This window comes from Salmo trutta, unplaced genomic scaffold, assembly GCF_901001165.1.
Source record: "Salmo trutta unplaced genomic scaffold, fSalTru1.1, whole genome shotgun sequence".
Lineage (NCBI taxonomy): Eukaryota > Metazoa > Chordata > Actinopteri > Salmoniformes > Salmonidae > Salmo > Salmo trutta.
This window is the reverse complement of record NW_021823043.1, coordinates 935,587-962,793: the sequence shown is the minus strand read 5'-3', so window position 1 is coordinate 962,793 and position 27,207 is coordinate 935,587. Positions and strand designations below refer to the sequence as shown.

General features: G+C 50.0%; 1 protein-coding gene across 3 annotated transcripts; it reads left to right on the top strand.

Annotated features, from left to right (window-relative positions):
- Positions 1–25,950, top strand: LOC115188408 (tyrosine-protein phosphatase non-receptor type 12). Of its 3 annotated transcripts, none has more exons than XM_029747246.1 (9): positions 1–42; positions 1,037–1,135; positions 6,802–6,890; positions 10,872–11,749; positions 15,625–15,696; positions 20,220–20,296; positions 20,575–20,611; positions 23,121–23,234; positions 23,452–25,950. In XM_029747246.1, the coding sequence occupies exons 1-9, from the start codon at positions 16–18 to the stop codon at positions 23,511–23,513; spliced, it is 1,455 nt and encodes a 484-aa protein (XP_029603106.1). In that variant the 5' UTR covers positions 1–15; the 3' UTR covers positions 23,514–25,950. The 3 variants fall into 3 exon arrangements, with proteins under 3 accessions (XP_029603106.1, XP_029603105.1, XP_029603107.1); XM_029747245.1 differs by having other exon boundaries at positions 10,869–11,749; XM_029747247.1 differs by lacking the exon at positions 15,625–15,696 and having other exon boundaries at positions 10,869–11,749.
- Positions 25,951–27,207: the final 1,257 nt, after the last annotated feature.

Below are 27,207 nucleotides of genomic sequence, written 5' to 3'. Positions count from 1 at the left end.
GTTCAGACCAAGGTAATGAGGCATTCTGCTGTTCAGACCAAGGTAATGTGGCCTTCTGCTGTTCAGACCAAGGTAATGTGGCCTTCTGCTGTTCAGACCAAGGTAATGTGGCCTTCTGCTGTTCAGACCAAGGTAATGTGGCGTTCTGCTGTTCAGACCAAGGTAATGTGGCGTTCTGCTGTTCAGACCAAGGTAATGTGGCGTTCTGCTGTTCAGACCAAGGTAATGTGGCGTTCTGCTGTTCAGACCAAGGTAATGTGGCGTTCTGCTGTTCAGACCAAGGTAATGTGGCGTTCTGCTGTTCAGACCAAGGTAATGAGGCGTTCTGCTGTTCGACCAAGGTAATGAGCATTCTGCTGTTCAGACCAAGGTAATGTGGCGTATTAGGTTGCTGTCTTCATCGTGTTCTGTGTTGCGTATAATCCCAGTGGGTATTAGAGCGTTGTGGCCCCTCCCGCCTGTGGTGAAACAGCCTGTGGTTACCTAGATTACCCCACTGGCTCACAGCAAAAACTTGACCTTTTCAATTGCAATTTTCTTGTTTCTTGACAAAAGAGGTCAATAGGAAAGAATGTTGATTTTCCCTAATTTGTGGGTGTGGTTGAGGGGAATATGGACTGAGTATCTGGGCCTTGTTATGGTTTTAATATGAATACAAGTGTTGTGTTCTGTGTTGACTCTCTCTCCTCCCTCCCTCCCCTCTCTCTCTCCCTCCCTCCCCTCTCTCTCTCCCTCCCCCTCTCTCCCTCCCTCCCTCCCCGTCTCTCCTCTCCCTCTCTCCTCTCTCCTCTCTCCTCTCCCTCTCCCTCTCTCCCTCTCTCCCCTCTCTCCCTCCCCTCTTCCTCTCTCCCTCCCCTCTTCCTCTCTCCCTCCCCTCTTCCTCTCTCCCTCCCCTCTTCCTCTCTCCCTCTCTCCCTCTCTCCCTCTCTCCCTCTCTCCCTCTCTCCCTCTCTCCCTCTCCCCCTCTCTCCCTCTCTCCCTCTCTCCCTCTCTCCCTCTCTCCCTCTCTCCCTCTCTCCCTCTCTCTCCCCTATAGGAACAGTATGAGTTGGTTCACAGAGCCATCTCTCAGCTCTTTGAGAAACAGCTGCAGCTCCTGGAGAGCCCCACCAACTCAGAGATCCATGTTGGCATGGTGAGAACTACACTACCCTACCCTACACTACCCTACACTACCCCTACACTACCCCTACACTACCCTACCCTACACTACCCCTACACTACCACTACACTACCACTACCCCTACACTACACTACCCTACCCCAACAATACACTACCCTACCCTACACTACACTACCCCTACACTACACTACCCTACACTACACTACACCTACACTACCCTACCCTACACTACCCCAACACTACACTACCCCAACACTACACTACCCCTACACTACCCCCACGCTACACTACCCCCACGCTACACTACCCCCACGCTACACTACGCTACCCCCACGCTACACTACGCTACCCCCACGCTACACTACACTACGCTACCCCCACGCTACACTACCCCCACGCTATACTTCCCCAACACTACACTACCCCCACACTACGCTACACAACCCCCACACTACGCTACACTACCCCCACGCTACACTACGCTACCCCCACGCTACACTACCCCCACGCTATATTTCCCCAACACTACACTACCCCCACACTACGCTACACTACCCCCACACTACGCTACACTATCCCCCCGCTACGCTACACTACCCCCACACTACGCTACACTACCCCCACACTACGCTACACTACCCCCACACTACGCTACACACAACACTATAGCTTACCACCATGTCTAACATTACATTACATTACAGCGCCTGCACGTCTAACATTACAGCGCCTGCACGTCTAACATTACAGCGCCACCACGTCTAACATTACAGCGCCACCACGTCTAACATTACAGCGCCACCACGTCTAACATTACAGCGCCACACGTCTAACATTACAGCGCCACCACGTCTAACATTACAGCGCCACCACGTCTAACATTACATTACAGCGCCACCACGTCTAACATTACAGCGCCACAGTCTAACATTACATTACAGCGCCACCACGTCTAACATTACATACAGCGCCACCACGTCTAACATTACATTACAGCGCCACCACAGTCTAACATTACAGCGCCACCACGTCTACATTACATTACAGCGCCACCACGTCTAACATTACATAAGCGCCACCACGTCTAACCTTACATTACAGCGCCACCACGTCTAACATTACATTACAGCGCCACCACGTCTAACTTACATTACAGCGCCACCACGTCTAACATACATTACAGCGCCACCAGTCTAACATTACATTACAGCGCCACCACGTCTAACATTACATTACAGCGCCACCACGTCTAACATTACATTACAGCGCCACCACGTCTAACATTACAGCGCCACCACGTCTAACATTACAGCGCCACCACGTCTAACATTACAGCGCCACCACGTCTAACATTACAGCGCCACCACGTCTAACATTACAGCGCCACCACGTCTAACATTACAGCGCCACCACGTCTAACATTACAGGGCCACCACGTCTAACAGTAAGCGCACCACGTCTAACATTACAGCGCCACACGTCTAACATTACATTACTACCTCGCACTACCCCAATACCTCCCAAATACTTGACAACTCAAGCTTGGGCGACGTCACCGCTCTAGCTGGGCGACGTCACCGCTCTAGCTGGGCGATGTCCTGCCTCTTCTTCCCCATCTCACAACACCCCATCACACTCACTCCCCCACAACACTAAGAAATGTCTGTCTTCCTCTGAAGTGCTTCAGGTTCTAAATTCCTCCTCAGAAACAGAACGGCTGGCCATGTTGCCCCATTCCCCCCCTCTCTACACTCACTCACTCATTCTGTGTCATACACAAACACACTGGACACACACACTCCCTCCCTTCCTCTCACACACACACACACACTGTTTCTCCCTCTTAAACACACTGTACTTTTTGTCTCCAGGAAATGTTATTAACTCACAACAATAAGAGCTTCTAAACTGATTCACTGAGCAGATGGGCTGGTCAGAGAGTTCTGTGAACACACACACACACACACACACACACACACACACACACACACACACACACACACACACACACACACACACACACACAGACACGGCTGTGTTCTAAGAATTTGACTGGCCTCAAGGTGTGGCAGAACTCTGTCTGTGTTGCTCTCTTCCTCCCTCTCTCTTCCTTTCTTCCTGCTATCACAGAAGCCTGTAGCGCGAGAGAGAGAGGGAGTCAGGGGAAAGATGGAAGGAGAGAGAGACCCTACCCATTTGCTTTAATTGGGTCCTCTGCAGATCTCTACTTCCCTACAGAACATCTGTCTGGCAGAACACACACACACATTTTCACTCTGGCTGGGATTTATATACTGTATCACACAAACACTGACTACTCACTCTCTCTCTCACTCTCTCACACACAGAGAGAGGACGTGTCCGAAGCTAAAGAAAGACAGGATGTTACTCCACTATGACGAACAGAGGCCAAGAGAGAAAGAAAAATTACTTAGTCACACGATAAATCAAATCAAAATGTATTTGCCACATGCGCCAAATACAACAAGTGTAGACTTTACAGTGAAATGCTTACTAACAAGCCCTTAACCAACAGTGCAGTTCAAGAAGAAGAAGAAAATATTTACCAAGTAGGCTAAAATAAAACAAGTAATGATTAAAAGTAACACAATGAGAATAACTAATAACGAGGCTTTATCAGGGGGCACCGGTACCGAGTCAGTGTGGAGGCTATATACAGGGCGGCACCGGTACCGAGTCAGTGTGGAGGCTATATACAGGGAGCACCGGTACCGAGTCAGTGTGGAGGCTATATACAGGGGCACCGGTACCGGTCAGTGTGGAGGCTCTATACAGGGGGCACACGGTACCGAGTCAGTGTGGAGGCTATATACAGGGGCACCGGTACCGAGTCGTGTGGAGGCTATATACAGGGGCACCGGTACGAGTCAGTGTGGAGGCTTTATACAGGGGGGCCACCGGTACGCGTCAGTGTGGAGGCTATATACAGGGGCACCGGTACCGAGTCAGTGTGGAGGCTATATACAGGGGGGCACCGGTACCGAGTCAGTGTGGAGGCTATATACAGGGGGCACCCCGGTACCGAGTCAGTGTGGAGGCTATTACAGGGGGCACCGGTACCGAGTCAGTGTGGAGGCTATATACAGGGGGCACCGGTACCGAGTCAGTGTGGAGGCTATATACAGGGGGGCACCGGTACCGAGTCAGTGTGGAGGCTATATACAGGGGGCACCGGTACCGAGTCAGTGTGCAGGGTACAGGCTAGTTGAGGTAATCTGTACATGTAGGTGGGGGCGAAGTGACTATGCATAGGTAACAAACAAACAGCGAGAAGCAGCAGTGTACAAGAGGGGGGGTCAATGTAAATTGTCTGGTGGCGATTTTTATGGATTGTTCAGCATTCTAATGGCTTGGGGTAGAAGCTGTTGAGGAGCCTTTTGGTCCTAGACTTGGTGCTCCGGTACCGCTTGCCGTGTGGTAGCAGAGAGAACAGTCTATAACTTGGGTGACTGGAGTCTCTGACAATTTTATGGGCCTTCCTCTGACACCACCTATTATATAGGTCCTGGATGGCAGGAAGCTTGGCCCCAGTGATGTACTGGGCCGTTCGCATTACCCTCTGTAGCGCCTTACGTTCAGATGCCGAGCAGTTGCCATACCAGGCGGTGATGCAACCGGTCAGGATGCTCTCGATGGTACAGTTGTTAAACCTTTTGAGGATCTGGGGGCCCATGCCAAAACTTTTCAGTCTCCTGAGGGGGAAAAGGTTTTGTCGTGCCCTCTTCACGACTGTCTTGGTATGTTTGGACCATGTTAGTTTGTTGGTGATGTGGACACCAAGGAACTTGAAACTCTCGACCCACTCCACTACAGCCCGGTCGATGTTAATGGGGGCCTGTTTGGGCCGCCTTTTCCTGTAGTCCACGATCAGCTCCTTTGTCTTGCTCACATTGAGGGAGAGGTTGTTGTCCTGGCACCACACTGCGAGTTCTCTGACCACCTCCCTATAGGCCTTCTCATCGTTGTCATTGATCAGGCCTACCACTGTTGTGTCGTCAGCAAACTTAATGATGGTGTTGGAGTCGCGTTTGGCCACGCAGTCGTGGGTGAACAGGGAATACAGGAGGGGACTAAGTACACACTCCTGAGGGGCCCCAGTGTTAAGGATCAGCGTGGCAGACGTGTTGTTGCCTACTCTTACCACTTCGGGGTGGCCCTTCAGGAAGTCCTGGTAATCCTTCTGGCCCAGCGGCTTTGTGAATGTTGACCTGTTTTAAAGGTTTTGTTCACATCGGCTACCGAGAACGTTATCACACAGTCATCCAGAACAGCTGGTGCTCTCGTGCATGCTTCAGTGTTGCTTGTCTCAACGCGAGCATAAAAGGCATTTAGCTCGTCTGGTATGCTCGCGTCACTGGGCAGCTCGCATCTGGGTTTCCCTTTGTAGTCCGTAATAGTTTTCAAGCCCTTCCACATCCGACAAGCGTCAGAGCCGGTGTAGTAGGATTCAATCTTAGTCCTGTACTGACCCTTTGCTTGTTTGATGGTTCGTCTGAGAGCATAGCGGGATTTCTTATAAGCGTCCGGATTAGTCTCCCTCTCCTTGAGAGCAGCAGCTCTAGCTTTTAGCTCGATGCGGATGTTGCCTGTAATCCATGGCTTCTGGTTGGGATATGTACGTACAGTCACTGTGGGGACGATGTCATCGAGGCACTTATTGATGAAGCCAATGACTGAGGTGGTGTATTCCTCAATGCCATTGCATGAATCCCGGAACATATTCCAGTCTGTGCTAGCAAAACAGTCCTGTAGCGTAGCATCCACGTCATCTGACCATGACTAAGCGAGTCACTGGTACTTCCTGCTTTAGTTTTTGCTTGTAAGCAGGAATCTGGAAGATATAATTATGGTCTGATTTGCCAAATGGAGGGAGAGGGAGAGCTTTGTATGCATCTCTGTGTGTGGAGTAAAGGTGGTCTAGAGTTTTTTTTCTCTGGTTGCACATGTGACATGCTGGTAAAAATGTGTTAAAACTGATTTAAGTTTGCCTGCATTAAAGTCCCCGGCCACTTCTGGGTGAGCATTTTCTTCTTTGCTTATGGCCTTAGAGTTGGTTGAGAGCGGTCTTAGTGTCAGCTTTGCTTTGTGGTGGTAAATAGACGGCTATGAATAATACAGATGAGAACTCTCTTAGTATATATAGGCTGTGTATTAGGCAATATGTAAGCTGTGTATTAGGCAATATGTAGGCTGTGTGTATTCTGTGTAATCATGTCTATACAGGCACATGTATAGTCCCACTGTTGGCTATGTTTAGCAACTAGCTAGCAACAAATGAAAACTAGCTGTGCTTTTACACATAAACAATGTTTGGACACAGACTATCCAGTATAATCTCCCTATTTAGGATCAGGAGCCTGGGACAATGGCAGGACCAATAGCCACACACACCACACACACTGGCACACATGACCAGGGTGACCTGAGCTGACCTCCTTACCTCATCGTGTTCGATATAGGTTTGGACGCTGCACACACACCTACTGTTTTAAAATGTACTGTGAGTACACAGCCAGCCCCTGGGACTATGTATAGGAAAGCCCAGTGATGATATGAACAGGACTGGAAACCATGGTGCCTTGCTGTCATTAGAACCAGTGCAGACAGACCCAAAATATATTTTCTTTTTTCTTCATCCCTCTGTTTCTCCTCCTCAGGACGATGGGCTCAGCCCAGAGAAAGCTGGACACCACTCAGACGAGGAGCGATGGGACACACCGCCCCCCAAACCACCCCGCATACGCAGGTACAGTACAGTGACTTCATCACGTATTCAGCAACACTGTATATACTCAGCCCTGGTTGGTGTTCTAGCCTGCGGTTTGTTTGATGTGGAACCACATCTCGGCCTCCTGCTGAGCTCTCTTTCTCTAGACCAGACTCTTTCTGGTCTGGTCTAGGACCTGTACTCAGTACTGGAGACTCTTTCTGGTCTAGGACCTGTACTCAGTACTGGAGGCTCTTTCTGGTCTGGTCTAGGACCTGTACTCAGTACTGGAGGCTCTTTCTGGTCTAGTCTAGGACCTGTACTCAGTACTGGAGACTCTTTCTGGTCTGGTCTAGGACCTGTACTCAGTACTGGAGACTCTCTGGTCTGGTCTAGGACCTGTACTCAGTACGTGTGGCCATTGCGTGAATCATACCCTCGGTAATGGTATATTAGGAGCTCTATGGTGGTCATCAGCACCATAATAGGTTGTTCTGAGCTTGTTCAGATCAATAGACAGGAACAGCTGTGATATTCTTCCCCCAAAGATCCCATCATGCCCTACTCATCAACAACATGCAGGTAACTGACAAAATAAAGGAAACACTAGAGTAAATGAGGAACACAGAGTATATTGAAAGTGTGGTCCATACATGTCTGATTCCTGAGTTAATTAAGCAATTAACATCCCATCATGCTTAGGGTCATGTATAAAATACCCAGTTGCCCATTATCTTGGCTACCATGGCTAGAAGAAGAGATCTCTGTGACTAAGTCTCAAAGGAGCATAGGGGGCTTAAAGTGTGTGTGTTTGTGTGAGTCATCAGATCTCAACCTAATTGAACATTTCTGGTAGATTCTGAAGCAGTGACTGAGACAGCGTTTTCAATAACCACCATCAAAAAAACAAATGATGGAATTTATCTTGGAAGAATGGTGTCACATCCCTCCAATAGAGATCCAGACACTTGTAGAATCTATGACAAGGTGCATTAAATCTGTTCTGGCTCGTGGTGCCCCAACGCCCTATTAATAAGACACTTTATGTTGGTGTTTCCTTTATTTTGACAGTTACCTGTAGCTACTGATAGTAACGGAGATCTTCTTCAAGCCACTTGCCTGATTGTAGTCCTAGCTAGCTGACTGTAGTCCTAGCTAGCTGACTGTAGTCCTTGCTGATTGTAGTCCTAGCTAGCTGACTGTAGTCCTAGCTAGCTGACTGTAGTCCTTGCTGATTGTAGTCCTAGCTAGCTGACTGTAGTCCTAGCTAGCTGACTGTAGTCCTAGCTAGCTGACTGTAGTCTTAGCTAGCTGACTGTAGTCTTAGCTAGCTGACTGTAGTCTTAGCTAGCTGACTGTAGTCTTAGCTAGCTGACTGTAGTCTTAGCTGGCTGACTGTGGTCTTAGCTGGCTGACTGTGGTCTTAGCTGGCTGACTGGTCTTAGCTGGCTGACTGTGGTCTTAGCTGGCTGACTGTGGTCTTAGCTGGCTGACTGTGGTCTTAGCTGGCTGACTGTGGTCCTAGCTGGCTGACTGTGGTCCTAGCTGGCTGACTGTGGTCCTAGTTGGCTGACTGTGGTCCTAGTTGGCTGACTGTGGTCCTAGCCGGCTGACTGTGGTCCTAGCCGGCTGACTGTGGTCCTAGCCGGCTGACTGTGGTCCTAGCCGGCTGACTGTGGTCCTAGCCGGCTGACTGTGGTCCTAGCCGGCTGACTGTGGTCCTAGCCGGCTGACTGACTGGCTGACTGTAGACCTAGCTGGCTGGCTGGCTGTAGTCCTGGCTGGCTGGCTGGCTGTAGTCCTGGCTGGCTGGCTGGCTGTAGTCCTAGCTGGCTGACTGACTGTAGTCCTAGCTGGCTGACTGGCTGTAGTCCTAGCTGGCTGACTAACTGTAGTCCTAGCTGGCTTGCTGACTGGCTGTAGTCCTAGCTAGCTGGCTGACTAACTGTAGTCCTAGCTGGCTTGCTGGCTGGCTGTAGTCCTAGCTGGCTTGCTGGCTGGCTGTAGTCCTAGCTGGCTTGCTGGCTGGCTGTAGTCCTAGCTGGCTTGCTGGCTGGCTGTAGTCCTAGCTGGCTTGCTGGCTGGCTGTAGTCCTAGCTGGCTTGCTGGCTGGCTGTAGTCCTAGCTGGCTTGCTGGCTGGCTGTAGTCCTAGCTGGCTTGCTGGCTGGCTGTAGTCCTAGCTGGCTTGCTGGCTGGCTGTAGTCCTAGCTGGCTTGCTGGCTGGCTGTAGTCCTAGCTGGCTTGCTGGCTGGCTGTAGTCCTAGCTGGCTTGCTGGCTGGCTGTAGTCCTAGCTGGCTTGCTGGCTGGCTGTAGTCCTAGCTGGCTTGCTGGCTGGCTGTAGTCCTAGCTGGCTTGCTGGCTGGCTGTAGTCCTAGCTGGCTGGCTGGCTGACTGTAGTCCTGGCTGGCTGACTGTAGTCCTAGCTGGCTGGCTGGCTGTAGTCCTGGCTGGCTGACTGTAGTCCTAGCTGGCTGACTGTAGACCTAGCTGGCTGACTGTAGACCTAGCTGGCTGACTCTCTGAGAACACACTGACTGTATGTACTGCGTAGTCATGTGCAGGGCATTAACCTGCGTTTGTCATGTGATCTTTATTTGGCACACGACCACATCTTGCTGAAAGTGTGTGTGAGAGAGTTCAGGAGATGGAACTTGACAGTTCACACACGTTTCTGAAGTTCTGAATGTTCCATCCCTCTGTGGTTACCATGTCACCCACTCTAGCAGACAACCTCAGTTTCCTGGAAAGGAAGGCTGGTCGACTATCTCTCTCTGAGTTCCATTCAGCCAGATTCCACTGTGTTATGTTACAGTGGAGGAAATAGAGGTCTACTGTGTTACCCCCCGTGTTCACTAGGTAACTGTGTTACCCCCGTGTTCACTAGGTAACTGTGTTACCCCCCCGTGTTCACTAGGTAACTGTGTTACCCCCCCGTGTTCACTAGGTAACTGTGTTACCCCCCCGTGTTCACTAGGTAACTGTGTTACCCCCCCGTGTTCACTAGGTAACTGTGTTACCCCCCCGTGTTCACTAGGTAACTGCGTTACCCCCCCGTGTTCACTAGGTAACTGCGTTACCCCCCCGTGTTCACTAGGTAACTGCGTTACCCCCCCCGTGTTCACTAGGTAACTGCGTTACCCCCCCGTGTTCACTAGGTAACTGCGTTACCCCCCCGTGTTCACTAGGTAACTGCGTTACCCCCCCCGTGTTCACTAGGTAACTGCGTTACCCCCCCGTGTTCACTAGGTAACTGCGTTAACCCCCCCGTGTTCACTAGGTAACTGCGTTACCCCCCCGTGTTCACTAGGTAACTGTGTTACCCCCCCCCCCCCCGTGTTCACTAGGTAACTGTGTTACCCCCCCCCCGCGTTCACTAGGTAACTGCGTTACCCCCCGCGTTCACTAGGTAACTGCGTTACCCCCCGCGTTCACTAGGTTACTGCGTTACCCCCCGCGTTCACTAGGTTACTGCGTTACCCCCCGCGTTCACTAGGTTACTGCGTTACCCCCCGCGTTCACTAGGTAACTGCGTTACCCCCCGCGTTCACTAGGTAACTGCGTTACCCCCCGCGTTCACTAGGTAACTGCGTTACCCCCCGCGTTCACTAGGTAACTGCGTTCCCCCCCGTGTTCACTAGGTAACTGCGTTACTCCCCGTGGTCACTAGGTAACTCCCCGTGGTCACTAGGTAACTCCCCGTGGTCACTAGGTAACTCCCCGTGGTCACTAGGTAACTCCCCGTGGTCACTAGGTAACTGCGTTACACACATTGTATTAGATGATCTGCTCTTATGTTGTGATGTATTTCAGGTAGATTACTGTGGTAAATCCATGATATTATGTACGTTTGGAGAAGTTGTTTTGGATTTAGACACATGTTTTGCCCTGCTATTGTCGTGTACATTGAAGTCTGCCATCTAGTGGTAGAATTTTTTGCATAAATATGAAGTTTGAATTGCTATTCGCTGTCTTTATTTCTCTCTCCCATCCCCCCCTCCCCCCCCCTCTCTCTCAGCAGTCAGTTGGAAGGGGACGTGAAAGAGGAGATCCTTCAGCCCCCAGAGCCACGCCCGGTTCCTCCCATCCTGACCCCGTCTCCCCCCTCTGCCTTCCCCACCGTCACCAACGTACGTCAGGACAACGACCGCTACCACCCCAAGCCTGTCATCCACGTCCTGGCCTCTGCACAACAACAGCAGCAGCCCCAGAAAGCCCAGCAAGCCCCCGACTTGAAGGAGAACTATAACAAGACATCGTTGGACAGTGTCCCCTCAGGAGGCCCCCCTGCCCAGGCCCCCTCTCCCTCCTCCCCAGTGGATGGGGCAGTGCGTCTAGAGAGGAAGCTGAGTATTGAGATACAGAAGGTTCCGTTACAGGAGGGTCCTAAGAGCTTCGATGGTAACAGCAAGCTGCATAGATCCCTTGCCTTCAAGGCCCGCTCCAACACCTCCAGTTCCTCTCTTTCTGAGGACTCAGGGGCCGACGGGGGGCCCCCCAACATAACGCACCAGGGCGCCTTCGGACCCCTCCCCTCCCGCCCCAACCACCTGCCCCTTAAGGGGGAGAAGGGGGGTCAGGCAGGCTGGGTCAGCCCAGAGAAAGCCCCCACACCTCCAGCCCTGGTGGCTGGGTCAGAGAGCCTCCCCATCTCCAATCTGTCCTCTTCCCAGCCCCTCTCCTCCACCTCCACCCCTGTCAGGACTGCTCTGAGCTTCACCAATCCTCTGCACTCAGACTTCCCTGATGTGAAGGGAGATGGAGGAGGGGAGGGTTCCAGACCTTCATGGTCCTCCAAGGCTACGGCCACGGTTACGGCGGCCCATGGAGAACACCCGCCCAGGAAGGTGTCGACCATGTCCATCGCCGAGCAACGGTCGCCGACGGAAACGGCATCAAGTACGTGGTTACGTTAGGGCTTTTACTACCTAACCTACTTCCCTAACTCTGTTGGGCTGTGGTACTACTGACCAAAACAGACTAGGGACCAGACACAGGGACAGAAGATGGGCTGGGAGTCAGGGTCAGAGCTGGGTTCAAACACCATTTGAAATCATTGCAAATACTTTATCTGTGCTTGACTGAGCTTGCCTGGGGGCAATGGATCAATTTACGTCTCCAGGAAGACTAAAGCAAACGCTGAAAGTATGTTAAAGATTTCAAATAGTATTTGAACCCAGGTGGTCTGGTTGGGGTCCTATTATAAGGGCTGACTAAGGGTCAGGGGTTGTTGTGGTCAGCTGTAGGGTGGAGTAGCAGCTGACAGGCAGATCTAGGGTCAGTTTGTGGAGAGCTGGAGACTACATCCGTGGCCAGAGGGCACTGGCAGGCCACACTGTAATGACAGGCTGTCGAAACACACACACACACACACACACACACACACAAGGTATGTAGACCACAGGTCTATATAAACACACAGCACTGCGAGGGACAATGGAGACTGACCAGTCCAACTGCCAGTTTCAGACCACTGACTTGCAATATAGACTAATTATATACACACAGACTTGCTTATGGATGGCTTATGTGGAGAATTAACATTTTAATTATGTATAAAACAGATACTGTTTGTATACATTGAATATATTGTTATAAAATTTGTTAAACCATGGAACTAAAATGATCATGTCTTGTAACCCCCCCCCCCCAAAAAGCGTCAATAAACTGAATTATTTCTGTATTTTTTCTTCCAACTCTGACCTGCTATAGTCACTCATTTTCTGAAGTACAGTAAATGTGTAATCTGCCGTTTTACCATGGTAACCCAGTCCTAGTCCACTGTAGAATGAGGACAAGACACACACACACACACACACACACACACACACACACACACACACACACACACTCACACATAATGGTCTCACTGGAGGCTAATAAACGGACCAGGGCACGATAGTGTCACACCACACTGTGTGTGTTATTAGATGGTGTCTAGTTGTGTATTTCAGCTGCTCTAGCAGGCCTTGGCTTAGGGTTTAGGCTGTAGACTCAAGGCTCACGTTGGAGTTACCATAGTATTCTGTGACAGTGAAGGGACAGGACAGGAGGCTATGTGGGGCTATGTAAAGATGGTGGGGTTATGTCTATGGGTTGTGTGGGAGATGGGGCGGCCTGAGTGGGAGGAAGCAGCTTATGGTAAGTCTTAAGATGAGAGGGGTAATGGTAAGTCTAAGGTGGGGTTATGTTGATGGGTAATGTAAGACTTGTCAGACAGTCTGTTATTGGATGATTTGTTGACTATGTGAAATGTTCTGAAGGTGAGATGAGTAAACATCTGATCATGTGTCTTCGGGCTCTGCTGTTCATGTCTCTGAGCTCATGGCATGTGGTGCTTTCTGACCATCCGTGCTTGGCGGGGGAGGTGTCTGCCTGCATGTCACCCCATTGGATGTGAGCCATTAGTGGTGCTCTGTGGGCCAAAGCATGGATTCATCTAACATCTGTCTGTGGTGCAGACATGGCCCCCGGCTACCCCACGACTGAGCTGGTTTGCAATGTAGGCTATATCCCAAATGGCTCCCTATATAGTGCACTACCTTTGACAAAAGGGTGCCATTTGGGGGACAGACTGTAATGCACCAGGCTGTTCTGCTTTCCCCAAGGAGAAGTATTGCTCGGTCTCAACAGGGTGTTTCAGACAGGAGAGGTGTTGCTCGGCCTCAACAGGGTGTTTCAGACAGGAGAGGAGTTGCTAGGCCTCAACAGGGTGTTTCAGACAGGAGAGGTGTTGCTAGGCCTCAACAGGGTGTTTCAGACAGGAGCGGTGTTGCTAGGCCTCAACAGGGTGTTTCAGACAGGAGAGGAGTTGCTCGGCCTCAACAGGGTGTTTCAGACAGGAGAGGTGTTGCTCGGCCTCAACAGGGTGTTTCAGACAGGAGAGGAGTTGCTAGGCCTCAACAGGGTGTTTCAGACAGGAGAGGTGTTGCTAGGCCTCAACAGGGTGTTTCAGACAGGAGCGGTGTTGCTAGGCCTCAACAGGGTGTTTCAGACAGGAGAGGAGTTGCTCGGCCTCAACAGGGTGTTTCAGACAGGAGAGGTGTTGCTCGGCCTCAACAGGGTGTTTCAGACAGGAGAGGAGTTGCTAGGCCTCAACAGGGTGTTTCAGACAGGAGAGGTGTTGCTAGGCCTCAACAGGGTGTTTCAGACAGGAGCGGTGTTGCTAGGCCTCAACAGGGTGTTTCAGACAGGAGCGGTGTTGCTCGGCCTCAACAGGGTGTTTCAGACAGGAGCGGTGTTGCTAGGCCTCAACAGGGTGTTTCAGACAGGAGAGGTGTTGCTCGGCCTCAACAGGGTGTTTCAGACAGGAAAGGAGACAGTAGAATAGCCATTTGAGCGTCCGTGCATAATCGCAGACTTCTAGACAGGAAATAAAGTGGGCTATGGATGTGCAAAAGGCTCTGCTAGCAGGCGAGTGGTGTGGATAACCTGAAGCACAATCCACTACAGCTCAATAATGTGTTTTCACAATGAACAATGTCTCCTGGAACCTCTTGTGTTTCGCTCCGTGCCCTCGTCAGAGTTGTTAGGCTGAGTGAGGAAGCAGACAGCGTCTGGGAGGATAGTTGATGTGGAAAGACTCCTCAGTAGAGATGGAAGGATGGAGATAGTGGTGAAGGGAGGGATGGAGCGGAGAGTGCTGTGAGCATGTGAGAGGTCACACTTGGATGAGCTGAGGCAGGCTGTGTGTGAGACTGAGAGCTGGCTAGTGGTCAAGCACCATGAGATGTTTCAGTGGGTCCTGGAAAGGGGATCGGTGGGTGCCTGGATGGATTTGTGTGGGTGGGGGGTAACAGTGCATGTGTGCACGGGTGTAAAGCCTCCTATATTGCCACGCTATGCACAATGTCCTGACAATCACTTAACTGCCCAGAGATGGGATTTTGATCAAAAGCAGCTGATGGGAATCGAGCGATATCCTAATCATGATCTCAAAATCACCTGATCTCTGATTGTATGATCTCTTGGCTTGTGATGTAAACAGCTGTGATTTGATGGGAATGATTGAATGTTTTGGTGTTGATTTTGGCTCTGCTTGGCTTTGTGGTGTGTTGTCTTGGTGGTTATGGCTCTGAATCTGGGAGGATGTATTCTGAGCTTCTCTCTGGCTGCATCTGAAATGGTACCTTTGTCTTTACACTGCACTGCTTCACCTAGTGCACTACTTCACCTAGTGCACTACTTCACCTAGTGCACTACTTCACCTAGTGCACTACTTCACCTAGTGCACTACTTCACCTAGTGCACTGCTTCACCTAGTGCACTGCTTCACCTAGTGCACTGCTTCACCTAGTGCACTACTTCACCTAGAGCTCTGGCTAAAAGTAGTGCACTACTTCACCTAGAGCTCTGGCTAAAAGTAGTGCACTACTTCACCTAGTGCTCTGGCTAAAAGTAGTGCACTACTTCACCTAGTGCTCTGGCTAAAAGTAGTGCACTACTTCACCTAGTGCTCTGGCTAAAAGTAGTGCACTACTTCACCTAGAGCTCTGGCTAAAAGTAGTGCACTACTTCACCTAGAGCTCTGGCTAAAAGTAGTGCACTACTTCACCTAGTGCTCTGGCTAAAAGTAGTGCACTACTTCACCTAGTGCTCTGGCTAAAAGTAGTGCACTACTTCACCTAGTGCTCTAGCTAAAAGTAGTGTGCTTAATCATTAGGAATAGGGCACCATTTCAGATGTACCTGTTTCTCGCTTGATTGTTGATTGGCCGTCGATTTGACCTTTGACCCCTGGTAGTAACCCCTGCTGTACTCTGACCTCTGACCCAGACAGTGACCAGAGTGAAGATTCCCCTCCCCCTCTACCTGAGAGAACCCCAGAGTCCTTCATTTTGGCCACAGGTGTGTTTTAACGGTCCGAGACGAGGGATCAACTTGATCTCCCAGTCTTGGTCTCATACATCAGGAATGGTGAGATGTAGTAAGATGAATGGCGTCATGAGACTACAGACGAGGGTCTGCAATTTCCAACATCCCGGAGAGCCACTGTGTTGCAGGCTTTTGTTCCAGCCCAACTGTAAGTTAACACATCTGATTTAAAATGATCAACTAATCATAGTCTCCTATTTAAATTGTGAAAAAGTGAATTGAGTGTTTTTGACCTGGGCTGGAACAAAAACCTGCACCTTCGGGAATTCTTCAGCCCTCCAGGACTGGCTCCACCCCTTGGTCTGCCTGCTGTCTTCTGCTGCAGTGTGGTGGCTTGACACAAGAGGGCGCCAGAAACAACTCTGCAGACCCTGAACATGGATGGGTTTGCCTTCTCAATCAGTCATCTCAGCTTCAGAACTCTTCCAGATTACTGTTGATATGACTGTTGTTGAGAGAGCACGGAAATGAAATTACGGGCTTTTTAATGAAGTCATCTCGGATTCTCTGCAGTATATATCCAGTCTGTAGATGTAAGCCGGACACCACCATACAAAAGGGGGGGGGGGCTCTCGAGTGGCTCAGCGGTCTAAGGCACTGCATCTCAGTGCTAGAGGCGTCACTACAGACCCTGGTTCGATTCCAGGCTGTATCACAACCGGCTGTGATTGGGAGTCCCATCGGGCGGTGCAGAATTGGCCCAGCGTCGTTAGGGTTTGGACGGGGTAGGCCGTCATTGTAAAAAGAATTTGTTGTTAACGGACTTGCCCAGTTAAATAAAAAGCCTTGAGGTTGCCCAAACATCTCCTTACTGTTCCAACACCACTCAACTTCTATTAGGGACGTACATATGGCCAGGAGGTTTTCATCACCATGTGACCAGACCAGGAAGTACTTCAGGCCCCAGGAAAAGTCTACAAATACAAATAGGGCCCTGAGTTTTTACAGATCAGCTCAGATGATCTGAAAAACTCCTGATCCTATGTCTCCCCAGCAGCAGTACCTGACTGACATTGATACTATGGTGATGTCATTAGGCCCAAGGGCAGAAGTTGCAGGACCGCCAGATAATTCATTCTAGAGATCATTATAAGCAGAGTCCAACTGGGTCCAGCTCTGAGGGTTAATGGTAATGGACGTTTCCCCAACTAGAACTTTTCATCATAGCCTCCAGAGAGCTGTGTTATTGTTACCACAGGCAGCAGGGCTACTGACTGGTTCATAGCCTCCAGAGAGCTGTGTTATTGTTACCACAGGCAGCAGGGCTACTGACTGGTTCATAGCCTCCAGAGAGCTGTGTTATTGTTACCACAGGCAGCAGGGCTACTGACTGGTTCATAGCCTCCAGAGAGCTGTGTTATTGTTACCACAGGCAGCAGGGCTACTGACTGGTTCATAGCCTCCAGAGAGCTGTGTTATTGTTACCACAGGCAGCAGGGCTACTGACTGGTTCATAGCCTCCAGAGAGCTGTGTTATTGTTACCACAGGCAGCAGGGCTACTGACTGGTTCATAGCCTCCAGAGAGCTGTGTTATTGTTACCACAGGCAGCAGGGCTACTGACTGGTTCTCAATGCAAGATTGTTTTTGTTTGTTTACACATATGATAATGCGGTGCCACAATTACCAAGGTGGCACAAATATTGCCACTTCCAAATTAGCTTCTGAGTTGGTTAAGGAACTTTTTGTACCAGCAGGGCGATGTCAAATAACCCTGGTCCGCTCAAACCAGAGTCCCACCCCCCACTGTCCTCTAATGGTTCCTCTCTGAATCCCCATTCAACTGTTATGTACCCCTGTGCTGCTGTGAAGGGAGGGAGGTAGGGATGAATGGATGGAGCGAGACAGGGATGGAGGTAGGGATGAATGGATGGAGCGAGACAGGGATGGAGGTAGGGATGAATGGATGGAGCGAGACAGGGATGGAGGTAGGGATGAATGGATGGAGCGAGACAGGGATGGAGGGAGGTAGGGATGAATGGATGGAGCGAGACAGGGATGGAGGTAGGGATGAATGGATGGAGCGAGACAGGGATGGAGGGAGGTAGGGATGAATGGATGGAGCGAGACAGGGACGGAGGGAGGTAGGGATGAATGGATGGAGCGAGACAGGGATGGAGGGAGGTAGGGATGAATGGATGGAGCGAGACAGGGATGGAGGGAGGTAGGGATGAATGGATGGAGCGAGACAGGGATGGAGGGAGGTAGAGATGAATGGATGGAGCGAGACAGGGATGGAGGGAGGTAGGGATGAATGGATGGAGCGAGACAGGGATGGAGGGAGGTAGAGATGAATGGATGGAGCGAGACAGGGATGGAGGGAGGTAGGGATGAATGGATGGAGCGAGACAGGGATGGAGGGAGGTAGTGATGAATGGATGGAGCGAGACAGGGATGGAGGGAGGTAGGGATGAATGGATGGAGCGAGACAGGGATGGAGGGAGGTAGGGATGAATGGATGGAGCGAGACAGGGATGGAGGAAGGTAGGGATGAATGGATGGAGCGAGACAGGGAGGTAGGGATGAATGGATGGAGCGAGACAGGGATGGAGGGAGGTAGGGATGAATGGATGGAGCGAGACAGGGATGGAGGGAGGTAGTGATGAATGGATGGAGCGAGACAGGGATGGAGGGAGGTAGGGATGAATGGATGGAGCGAGACAGGGATGGAGGGAGGTAGGGATGAATGGATGGAGCGAGACAGGGATGGAGGAAGGTAGGGATGAATGGATGGAGCGAGACAGGGAGGTAGGGATGAATGGATGGAGCGAGACAGGGAGGGATGGAGGTAGGGATGAATGGATGGAGCGAGACAGGGATGGAGGGAGGTAGTGATGAATGGATGGAGCGAGACAGGGATGGAGGGAGGTAGGGATGAATGGATGGAGCGAGACAGGGATGGAGGGAGGTAGGGATGAATGGATGGAGCGAGACAGGGATGGAGGGAGGTAGGGATGAATGGATGGAGCGAGACAGGGATGGAGGGAGGTAGGGATGAATGGATGGAGCGAGACAGGGATGGAGGGAGGTAGGGATGAATGGATGGAGCGAGACAGGGACGGAGGGAGGTAGGGATGAATGGATGGAGCGAGACAGGGACGGAGGGAGGTAGGGATGAATGGATGGAGCGAGACAGGGATGGAGGTAGGGATGAATGGATGGAGCGAGACAGGGATGGAGGTAGGGATGAATGGATGGAGCGAGACAGGGATGGAGGTAGGGATGAATGGATGGAGCGAGACAGGGAGGTAGGGATGAATGGATGGAGCGAGACAGGGATGGAGGGAGGTAGGGATGAATGGATGGAGCGAGACAGGGACGGAGGGAGGTAGGGATGAATGGATGGAGCGAGACAGGGACGGAGGGAGGTAGGGATGAATGGATGGAGCGAGACAGGGATGGAGGGAGGTAGAGATGAATGGATGGAGCGAGACAGGGATGGAGGGAGGTAGGGATGAATGGATGGAGCGAGACAGGGATGGAGGGAGGTAGGGATGAATGGATGGAGCGAGACAGGGACGGAGGGAGGTAGGGATGAATGGATGGAGCGAGACAGGGATGGAGGGAGGTAGGGATGAATGGATGGAGCGAGACAGGGATGGAGGGAGGTAGTGATGAATGGATGGAGCGAGACAGGGACGGAGGGAGGTAGGGATGAATGGATGGAGCGAGACAGGGATGGAGGTAGTGCTGAATGGATGGAGCGAGACAGGGATGGAGGTAGGGATGAATGGATGGAGCGAGACAGGGATGGAGGGCAGAGTTAACATGCTCTCATTAGATTGTGTGTTCGTGACATTTATCAAATGACAGTTTTAGTAACGTGAACAGGGTACAGTGAAATTCTTCAGCTCCAAACTACAACATGCAGGTCAAAGAAGTTAATAGAACAACTAATATTAATAATAATACTAAGTCAAATACTAGAATATAAAAAGATCACAAGACCGCATATATACGTTTCCAACTGGTGTTGCGTTTCCAACTAGTGTTGCGTTTCCAACTAGTGTTGCGTTTCCAACTGGTGTTGCGTTTCCAACTGGTGTTGCGTTTCCAACTGGTGTTGCGTTTCCGTTTGGTGTTGCGTTTCCAACTGGTGTTGCGTTTCCAACTGGTGTTGCGTTTCCAACTGGTGTTGCGTTTCCAACTGGTGTTGCGTTTCCAACTAGTGTTAAACACACAATGAAGACAGGAAGGGCAGGGTCAACATTAAAAGCTGAGGAGACAGAGGTTGATCAACGGAACAGTCGTAATTGGCGCTTAAATGACCTCCAGCATGTAAGAACAGTTACAGCTACAATGGAATGAATGAGGAGGTCAGTGGTTCATAAAGACGGTTGAAAAGGGACGTCTCATGGCCAGACTCTTGTGTCCGCAGCCTAGAAACCTGCCACCTAAGGCTACCAAATATATAGAGTTATGGTGTCTCTCTATGGAAGTCTCTCTCTCTTGTCTTTTACTTTCTCCCTCTTTCTCTCTCTCTCTGTGCATCTCCAGACCCATCAGAGTTGGAGGCACCAGGATCATCAGACTGGACTATCTCAGAGGACCAGTCAGGAAAAGGTTTTCCTAAGGTAAACACCATTATCACCAGCTTCATAGAAACAACCTCTAGACTTCTGTTCTCCAGTCCTGCTTCTGGGGACCCACGGGGTGTGCAGGGTTTTGTTCCAGCCCAGTACTAGCAGACCTGATTCAACTCATTAAGGGCTTGATGATGCGTTGATTGAGTTGTGGTATTACTAGGCAGGAACAACTGCTTTAGGCTACTTTATATGTTCCGTTGAGATACGCCCTCATCAACTCTTCTTCAGCCCGGTTATTAATCTGTGTCCTCTGTCTCTGTCCACAGGAGCAGAGGAGTACACAGGCACAGGTAGCAGAGAGAGGTAGGTGGCTCATCTCTTCAGTGTTTAGGCTAAATGATTGGCTGCCCAGGCTTCCTCTGATGGCATGGTGGGGGGGCGATCTCATTGCCCAACATAAGCCCTAATATGCATCCCAAATGACACCCTATTCCCTATATAGTGCATGGGCCCTGGTCCAAAGTAGTGCACTATGAAGGGGATAGAGTGCAGTTTGGGCCTCACTATGAAGGGATTAGAGTGTGATTTGGGCCTCAGTCAGTCTCAGATGTGGTTTTGTCCCTCCCTCTCAGATGGGTGATTAGGAGAGAGCAGGGGTTTGGCTGTAAAACACCACTCTGTTCTGCTGTTTGATGTTCAGATGGGTGATTAGGAGAGAGCAGGGGTTTGGCTGTAAAACACCATGTCGTTAAATGATCTAAAAGGTCTGGTCTGGAGGTCTGTCTGGTCTGGAGGTCTGTCTGGTCTGTCTGGTCTGGAGGTCTGTCTGGTCTGGAGGTCTGTCTGGTCTGGAGGTCTGTCTGGTCTGGAGGTCTGGAGTTCTGTCTGGAGGTCTGGAGTTCTGTCTGGAGGTCTGGAGTTCTGTCTGGAGGTCTGGAGTTCTGTCTGGAAGGAGGTCTGGAGTTCTGTCTGGAAGGAGGTCTGGAGTTCTGTCTGGAAGGAGGTCTGGAGTTCTGTCTGGAAGGAGGTCTGGAGTTCTGTCTGGTCTGGAGTTCTGTCTGGAGTTCTGTCTGGTCTGGAGTTCTGTCTGGAGTTCTGTCTGGTCTGGAGTTCTGTCTGGAGTTCTGTCTGGTCTGGAGTTCTGTCTGGTCTGGAGTTCTGTCTGGTCTGGAGTTCTGTCTGGTCTGGAGTTCTGGAGTTCTGTCTGGTCTGGAGGTCTGGAGTTCTGTCTGGTCTGGAGGTCTGGAGTTCTGTCTGGTCTGGAGTTCTGGAGTTCTGTCTGGTCTGGAGGTCTGGAGTTCTGTCTGGTCTGGAGGTCTGGAGTTCTGTCTGGTCTGGAGGTCTGGAGTTCTGTCTGGTCTGGAGGTCTGGAGTTCTGTCTGGTCTGGAGGTCTGGAGTTCTGTCTGGTCTGGAGGTCTGGAGTTCTGTCTGGTCTGGAGGTCTGGAGTTCTGTCTGGTCTGGAGGTCTGGAGTTCTGTCTGGTCTGGAGGTCTGGAGTTCTGTCTGGTCTGGAGGTCTGGAGTTCTGTCTGGTCTGGAGGTCTGGAGTTCTGTCTGGTCTGGAGGTCTGGAGTTCTGTCTGGAAGGAGGTCTGGAGTTCTGTCTGGTCTGGAGTTCTGTCTGGAAGGAGGTCTGGAGTTCTGTCTGGAAGGAGGTCTGGAGTTCTGTCTGGAAGGAGGTCTGGAGTTCTGTCTGGTCTGGAGTTCTGTCTGGAAGGAGGTCTGGAGTTCTGTCTGGAAGGAGGTCTGGAGTTCTGTCTGGAAGGAGGTCTGGAGTTCTGTCTGGTCTGGAGTTCTGTCTGGTCTGGAGTTCTGTCTCTCTGGTCTGGTCTGGAGTTCTGTCTGTCTGGTCTGGACTGGAGTTCTGTCTGTCTGTCTGGTCTGGACTGGAGTTCTGTCTGTCTGTCTGGTCTGGACTGGAGTTCTGTCTGTCTGTCTGGTCTGGACTGGAGTTCTGTCTGTCTGTCTGTCTGGTCTGGACTGGAGTTCTGTCTGTCTGTCTGTCTGGTCTGGACTGGAGTTCTGTCTGTCTGTCTGTCTGTCTGGTCTGGACTGGAGTTCTGTCTGTCTGTCTGGTCTGTACTGGAGTTCTGTCTGTCTGTCTGTCTGGTCTGGTCTGGACTGGAGTTCTGTCTGTCTGGTCTGGTCTGGACTGGAGTTCTGTCTGTCTGTCTGGTCTGGACTGGAGTTCTGTCTGTCTGTCTGGTCTGGACTGGAGTTCTGTCTGTCTGTCTGTCTGGTCTGGACTGGAGTTCTGTCTGTCTGTCTGGTCTGGACTGGACTGGAGTTCTGTCTGTCTGTGTCTGTCTGGTCTGGACTGGACTGGAGTTCTGTCTGTCTGTCTGTCTGTCTGGTCTGGACTGGAGTTCTGTCTGTCTGTCTGTCTGGTCTGGACTGGAGTTCTGTCGGTCTGTCTGGTCTGGACTGGAGTTCTGTCGGTCTGTCTGGTCTGGACTGGAGGTCTGTCTGTCTGTCTGGTCTGGACTGGAGGTCTGTCTGTCTGTCTGGTCTGGACTGGAGGTCTGTCTGTCTGTCTGTCTGGTCTGGACTGGAGGTCTGTCTGGTCTGGACTGGAGTTCTGTCGGTCTGTCTGGTCTGGACTGGAGTTCTGTCGGTCTGGTCTGGAAGGAGGTCTGTCTGTCTGTGGTCTGGAAGGAGGTCTGTCTGTCTGTGGTCTGGTCTGGAAGGAGGTCTGTCTGTCTGTGGTCTGGTCTGTCGGTCTGTGGTCTGGTCTGGAAGGAGGCAAACACTGTTCCACAAATGACCCTGAAATGATAAGACTGTAGGCATTTATTAAAGGAACAGCTGTGTGTGTGTGCTACGGTGTGTTACTGCGTGACAGGGAAACCTGACACTGTGTCTGTTTGTCCTAGAACCGTCAGGAGAGAGGAGTAAGAAGATTTCAGATGCAGCAGGAGTAGAAACATCAGCTGCCAACACCACAGTAGCAGACAGCACAGCAGAGAGCAAGGCTTCCTCAGAGATGGGTGGGTGAGAGGAGGAGGAGGAGGGAAAGTCATAGTAAATATGGTCATGTTGTTTACTATAACTAGGGCCCTGAGTTGTTCCTGACCAGGAAAACTCTGCTTTCTAGTCATAACATATAACCACAACCAAGAACCAGAATTTTTCCTGGTCAGGTGACGTGGCCTGAAAAACTCCCAAACGCTTTAATCATATCACTGTTCTTCTCTTGTCTTCCAGGTTACGGTAACCGCTGCACACAACCCAAAGGCCCCAGGGACCCCCCTACACAGTGGACATGATCATGGCTTCTACCTATAGCCAACGCCTCCTTCACTGCCCTCCTCCACCCTCCAAATCCTCCTTGATCCTCACCTTGTCTCTTTCAAGTGCCACTGTGTATGAAGGAGATGACTGGGGGCTGTCCCATCCTTGGACACTGCCATCTTTTCCTAACTAATAGGGCAGATGTGAAATGGCACCCTATTCCCTATATAGTGCACTGTATATTTGGCCAGAGTCTTGTACATGTAGGTAACAGGGTGCCATTTGAGACAAAGCCTAAAACACAATCTGCAAAGCAATTTAGATAATCTACCCAGGATGCAACGGTACACCTTTCTGCTGTACTTGTGCCAGTTGCCAGGGGCTCTCTGTGTGCTGGTGCTATTATGTGTTTCCCAAATGGAACTCCATTCCATATATAGTGCACTACTTTTGACCAGTGACCATGGGCTCTGGTCAAAAGTAGTGCACTACTTAGGGAATAGTGTGTCATTTGGGATGTACAATTATCTTATCTCCTTCTCTGCTGGGACCATACAAACCTGCCTTATTCCCTTTGGGGGCAAATCCTAACTTCCACTTAAGTTGAATTTTCACTTAGTCATGAGGATGTGAATGGGAGACAATTTGTCTTAAATGCAAGTTAGGATTTGACTCTTAGTCCGAAACAATCCGTCACATTGGATCCTGATTCATCTTTTTGTTTAGTTTTCTATTCCAGAAAAATACTTGACTTTCTTATCTTCTGTACTTTTAGACTTGTATTATGCCATGACAGAAGAAGACATTTATCACTAGGGACAGAGGACTACTGTTATTATTTACTTTCATTTTCATTTCTTTGCTAACTTCTCGATAGCTATATATGCATTGTTTTATAAATGTACAGGGCAACTAGGTATATAATATTTAATGTGCTATCTCTAAATATTCTTATTAACAGAAGATGTAACATCTGTCCATGACACCCCTCCCTCTCCCCAGTGTTCCTCCAACTGTAAATTATTTGCCCTCTTGTTCTAGCAAATATTGCAGGGTTTTGTTCTAATTATGTTTAAAGGTTTTGGATCAGCTGGACCTGGCATAGCGCCGTCCTCTTGCTGAGATGGCAAACGGGCTCAAGATTGTGTGATAATGCTCTTTTTGTAAATTCTATTGTAAAGGATATTTTTGTATATGCCGTTTCTCCTCTCTTCAGTTTCTGCCCTACTACACCAGGGATAGTCCACTCCAGTCCGGGAGGACTTCAAGACTCCTGGATTTCTTTCTCTCTCGCTCCTTCTAATCAGACTAATTAAGACCTGGTGATGACATCACCAGATGATTAGACTCTCTGGCCAATCAGAGACATGATTCAATCAATCAATTAACTAAACCAGGAGTACTTTGTCGTTCCAGGCCTGGAGTTGAATTCCCTTGGACCCTAACTGCTACCACTAGCATTTGTTTTGGAGCCCGCCTGTGCCTTTTGGAGAGTGCTGCCCCCTCCCATCATCATCAGCAGCTGCAGCACGTGTAGCGACGTGCTCAGCCGTGTTGGTTGGTCCACTCCTCTTGGAAACTGCTTGCATCCCAAATGGAACCCTATTCCTTATATAGTCCACTACTTTTGACCAGACCAGTCTCGAGTCAAAAGTAGTGCACTATGTAGGGAATAGGGCCCTATGGGGACTCTGGTCAAAAGTAGTGCACTATATAGGGAACATGGTGCCATTTTGGGACACATGCCTCTCTAAGAAACACCCCTCCTCCTCCCACACAACACAGACCTGTTTGTATGTTGCAGAAATCAATGGACCCGTCAGTAAAGACTAAAGACATCAAGTAGAACATGCTTCCTTGTTTTCCTACATCGTGTTTTAAAGAGTCTCTAGAGGGGCTGGGGGAGTAGTGCTGGGGCTTCCTGTGTGTGGGTGGGGATTCTCTCTCTCTGTGTGTGTGTGTGTGTGTGTGTGTGAGAGATCATGCTGTAGGTGTTCAGAGGGATGAGTACATTGCACTGTCTTGGGACTTAGCAGGAAGTGAGCTCAGCGGGAGTTCTCATCAACCTGGGGTTTTCCCCACACACAGACACACACACACACACGGTTCCATATAAGGTCCACTTAGGCCTGGGGTTTATCCTTCATATGTTCTAATGTGACACATTTTCTCACTGTAGGTTGGCACATGATGCATGACAGGGTTTTAGTATGTGTTAGAAATGACTTCCCACACACCTGGGGGTTTCCTCTGCATGTGTTTGACACTCATTTCCTCCCTGTGACTGCAGGTGGGGGAGTTATTGATGAGGCATGTCACACTGACACCAACACACTTCTATCGGGGGCAGATTTCTGGAATGTATTGGGCTCACGTGTTCCAATAACATGACATTGTTTACACGTTTCAAATCCGAAGCTACTGGTCCCATTGAGGAAGCTCAGTTTAATGAATAAAGATCTACAACTGGAATGAATTGTGTACTGGCCAACACTCTTCTTCGCTTCATATCTGGCTCAGGTCCTGGACTAGTCTCTCAGATAATTATTGAGAAAGCGGAGCTGTGCAAACACCAATTTTAAAGGTATTGATTTATGAATAAGTGTGCCTAGCAGTAGTGGTGCATCCTTCAATGATCTGGAGAGAATAACGGTAGAGTACAGTTGGGAAGTGCTTTGTGGCTTAATAACACACACACACAGTATACATTACAGTATCTTTAGCTTGTTAGCTACCTAGCTAATCAAAATATCAGTTTGCATGTATTGATTAACCTCAGCTTGATACCACCATATAGCTAGCTATATGCAGTAGCCTAGGTTTGTTCCAATACACTTCTTATGACTGGCGGTGGTAACATGGTCCAATCAGCTGTGTTGTATGTAGCCTATGTTCATGGTGTGCCAACTCCCTATTGCTTGGGAAATGAAGATGGATTCATATTTAATGCCAGGGTAGTGTTTCTGTTTCCAAAGAAAAGACGGATGTTGCAGACGTGACTGGCCGCAACAGCATCCACTTCTGTCTACTTCAGTGCCTGGCTGCCACACAGCCTGTCTGCGCTGCTGCGCTTCAGTTTCAACTCTAGTTCTGGAACTCTTACGTCTTAAACAGAACATAAACCATACAGACATATTTCTCACTGACATACTGAACTCAAGGCCGCATATCTCTGTGATCAGTGTATCCTGTGTGTGTGTATATATATATATATATATATTGCAATGAACCGATGCAGCGATGTCTTGACTGCCACTGACTGCACTCACACATGATTTCAGAGAAGCTGACAGATGAGAAGTGATTCAGAACACGGAGGGCCGGTATTATCTCAGAGTATTCTATTAGTCTGTTTCTATGTTCTCTGTTCTCTCGCTCTGTGGTTGAACTGGTGTTAGCGGCACCAGAAAAGGGGAATAATGAAATGGCATTTTTATTCAGCATCAGTGGCATAGCAGGTCTTGGTTTACCGTCAAGTAATTGCGAAGGGACTGAGATATTCTATTGTAGGCCGTTTTTAGATTGCTAAAGCACGCCACGGACAGACTTAAAGCACAAAGGGGATTATATCATACTAATGCGTGGCTTGCTGTTCTGGACTGTCATCTCTCACTGTCTGTTGCTCTGAGGGGCAAGGGGGAAGACTGCACTGTTTTCACAATGAGTATTGAGCAAACTCTCTGGTTTCCTGTCAGATCTCATGAGAAAATAAAGTGCTTCAGCAAAACT

What these genes read in the sequence shown, in the direction of transcription:
- LOC115188408 (XM_029747245.1), top strand. Translation starts at nt 16, where the DNA reads ATGAGGCATTCTGCTGTTCAGACCAAG. An exon ending in GCCGACGGAAACGGCATCAA is followed by an intron (nt 11,750 to 15,624) that starts GTACGTGGTTAC and finishes CCTCTGACCCAG; the next exon opens with ACAGTGACCAGAGTGAAGAT. An exon ending in CAGGAAAAGGTTTTCCTAAG is followed by an intron (nt 20,297 to 20,574) that starts GTAAACACCATT and finishes CTCTGTCCACAG; the next exon opens with GAGCAGAGGAGTACACAGGC.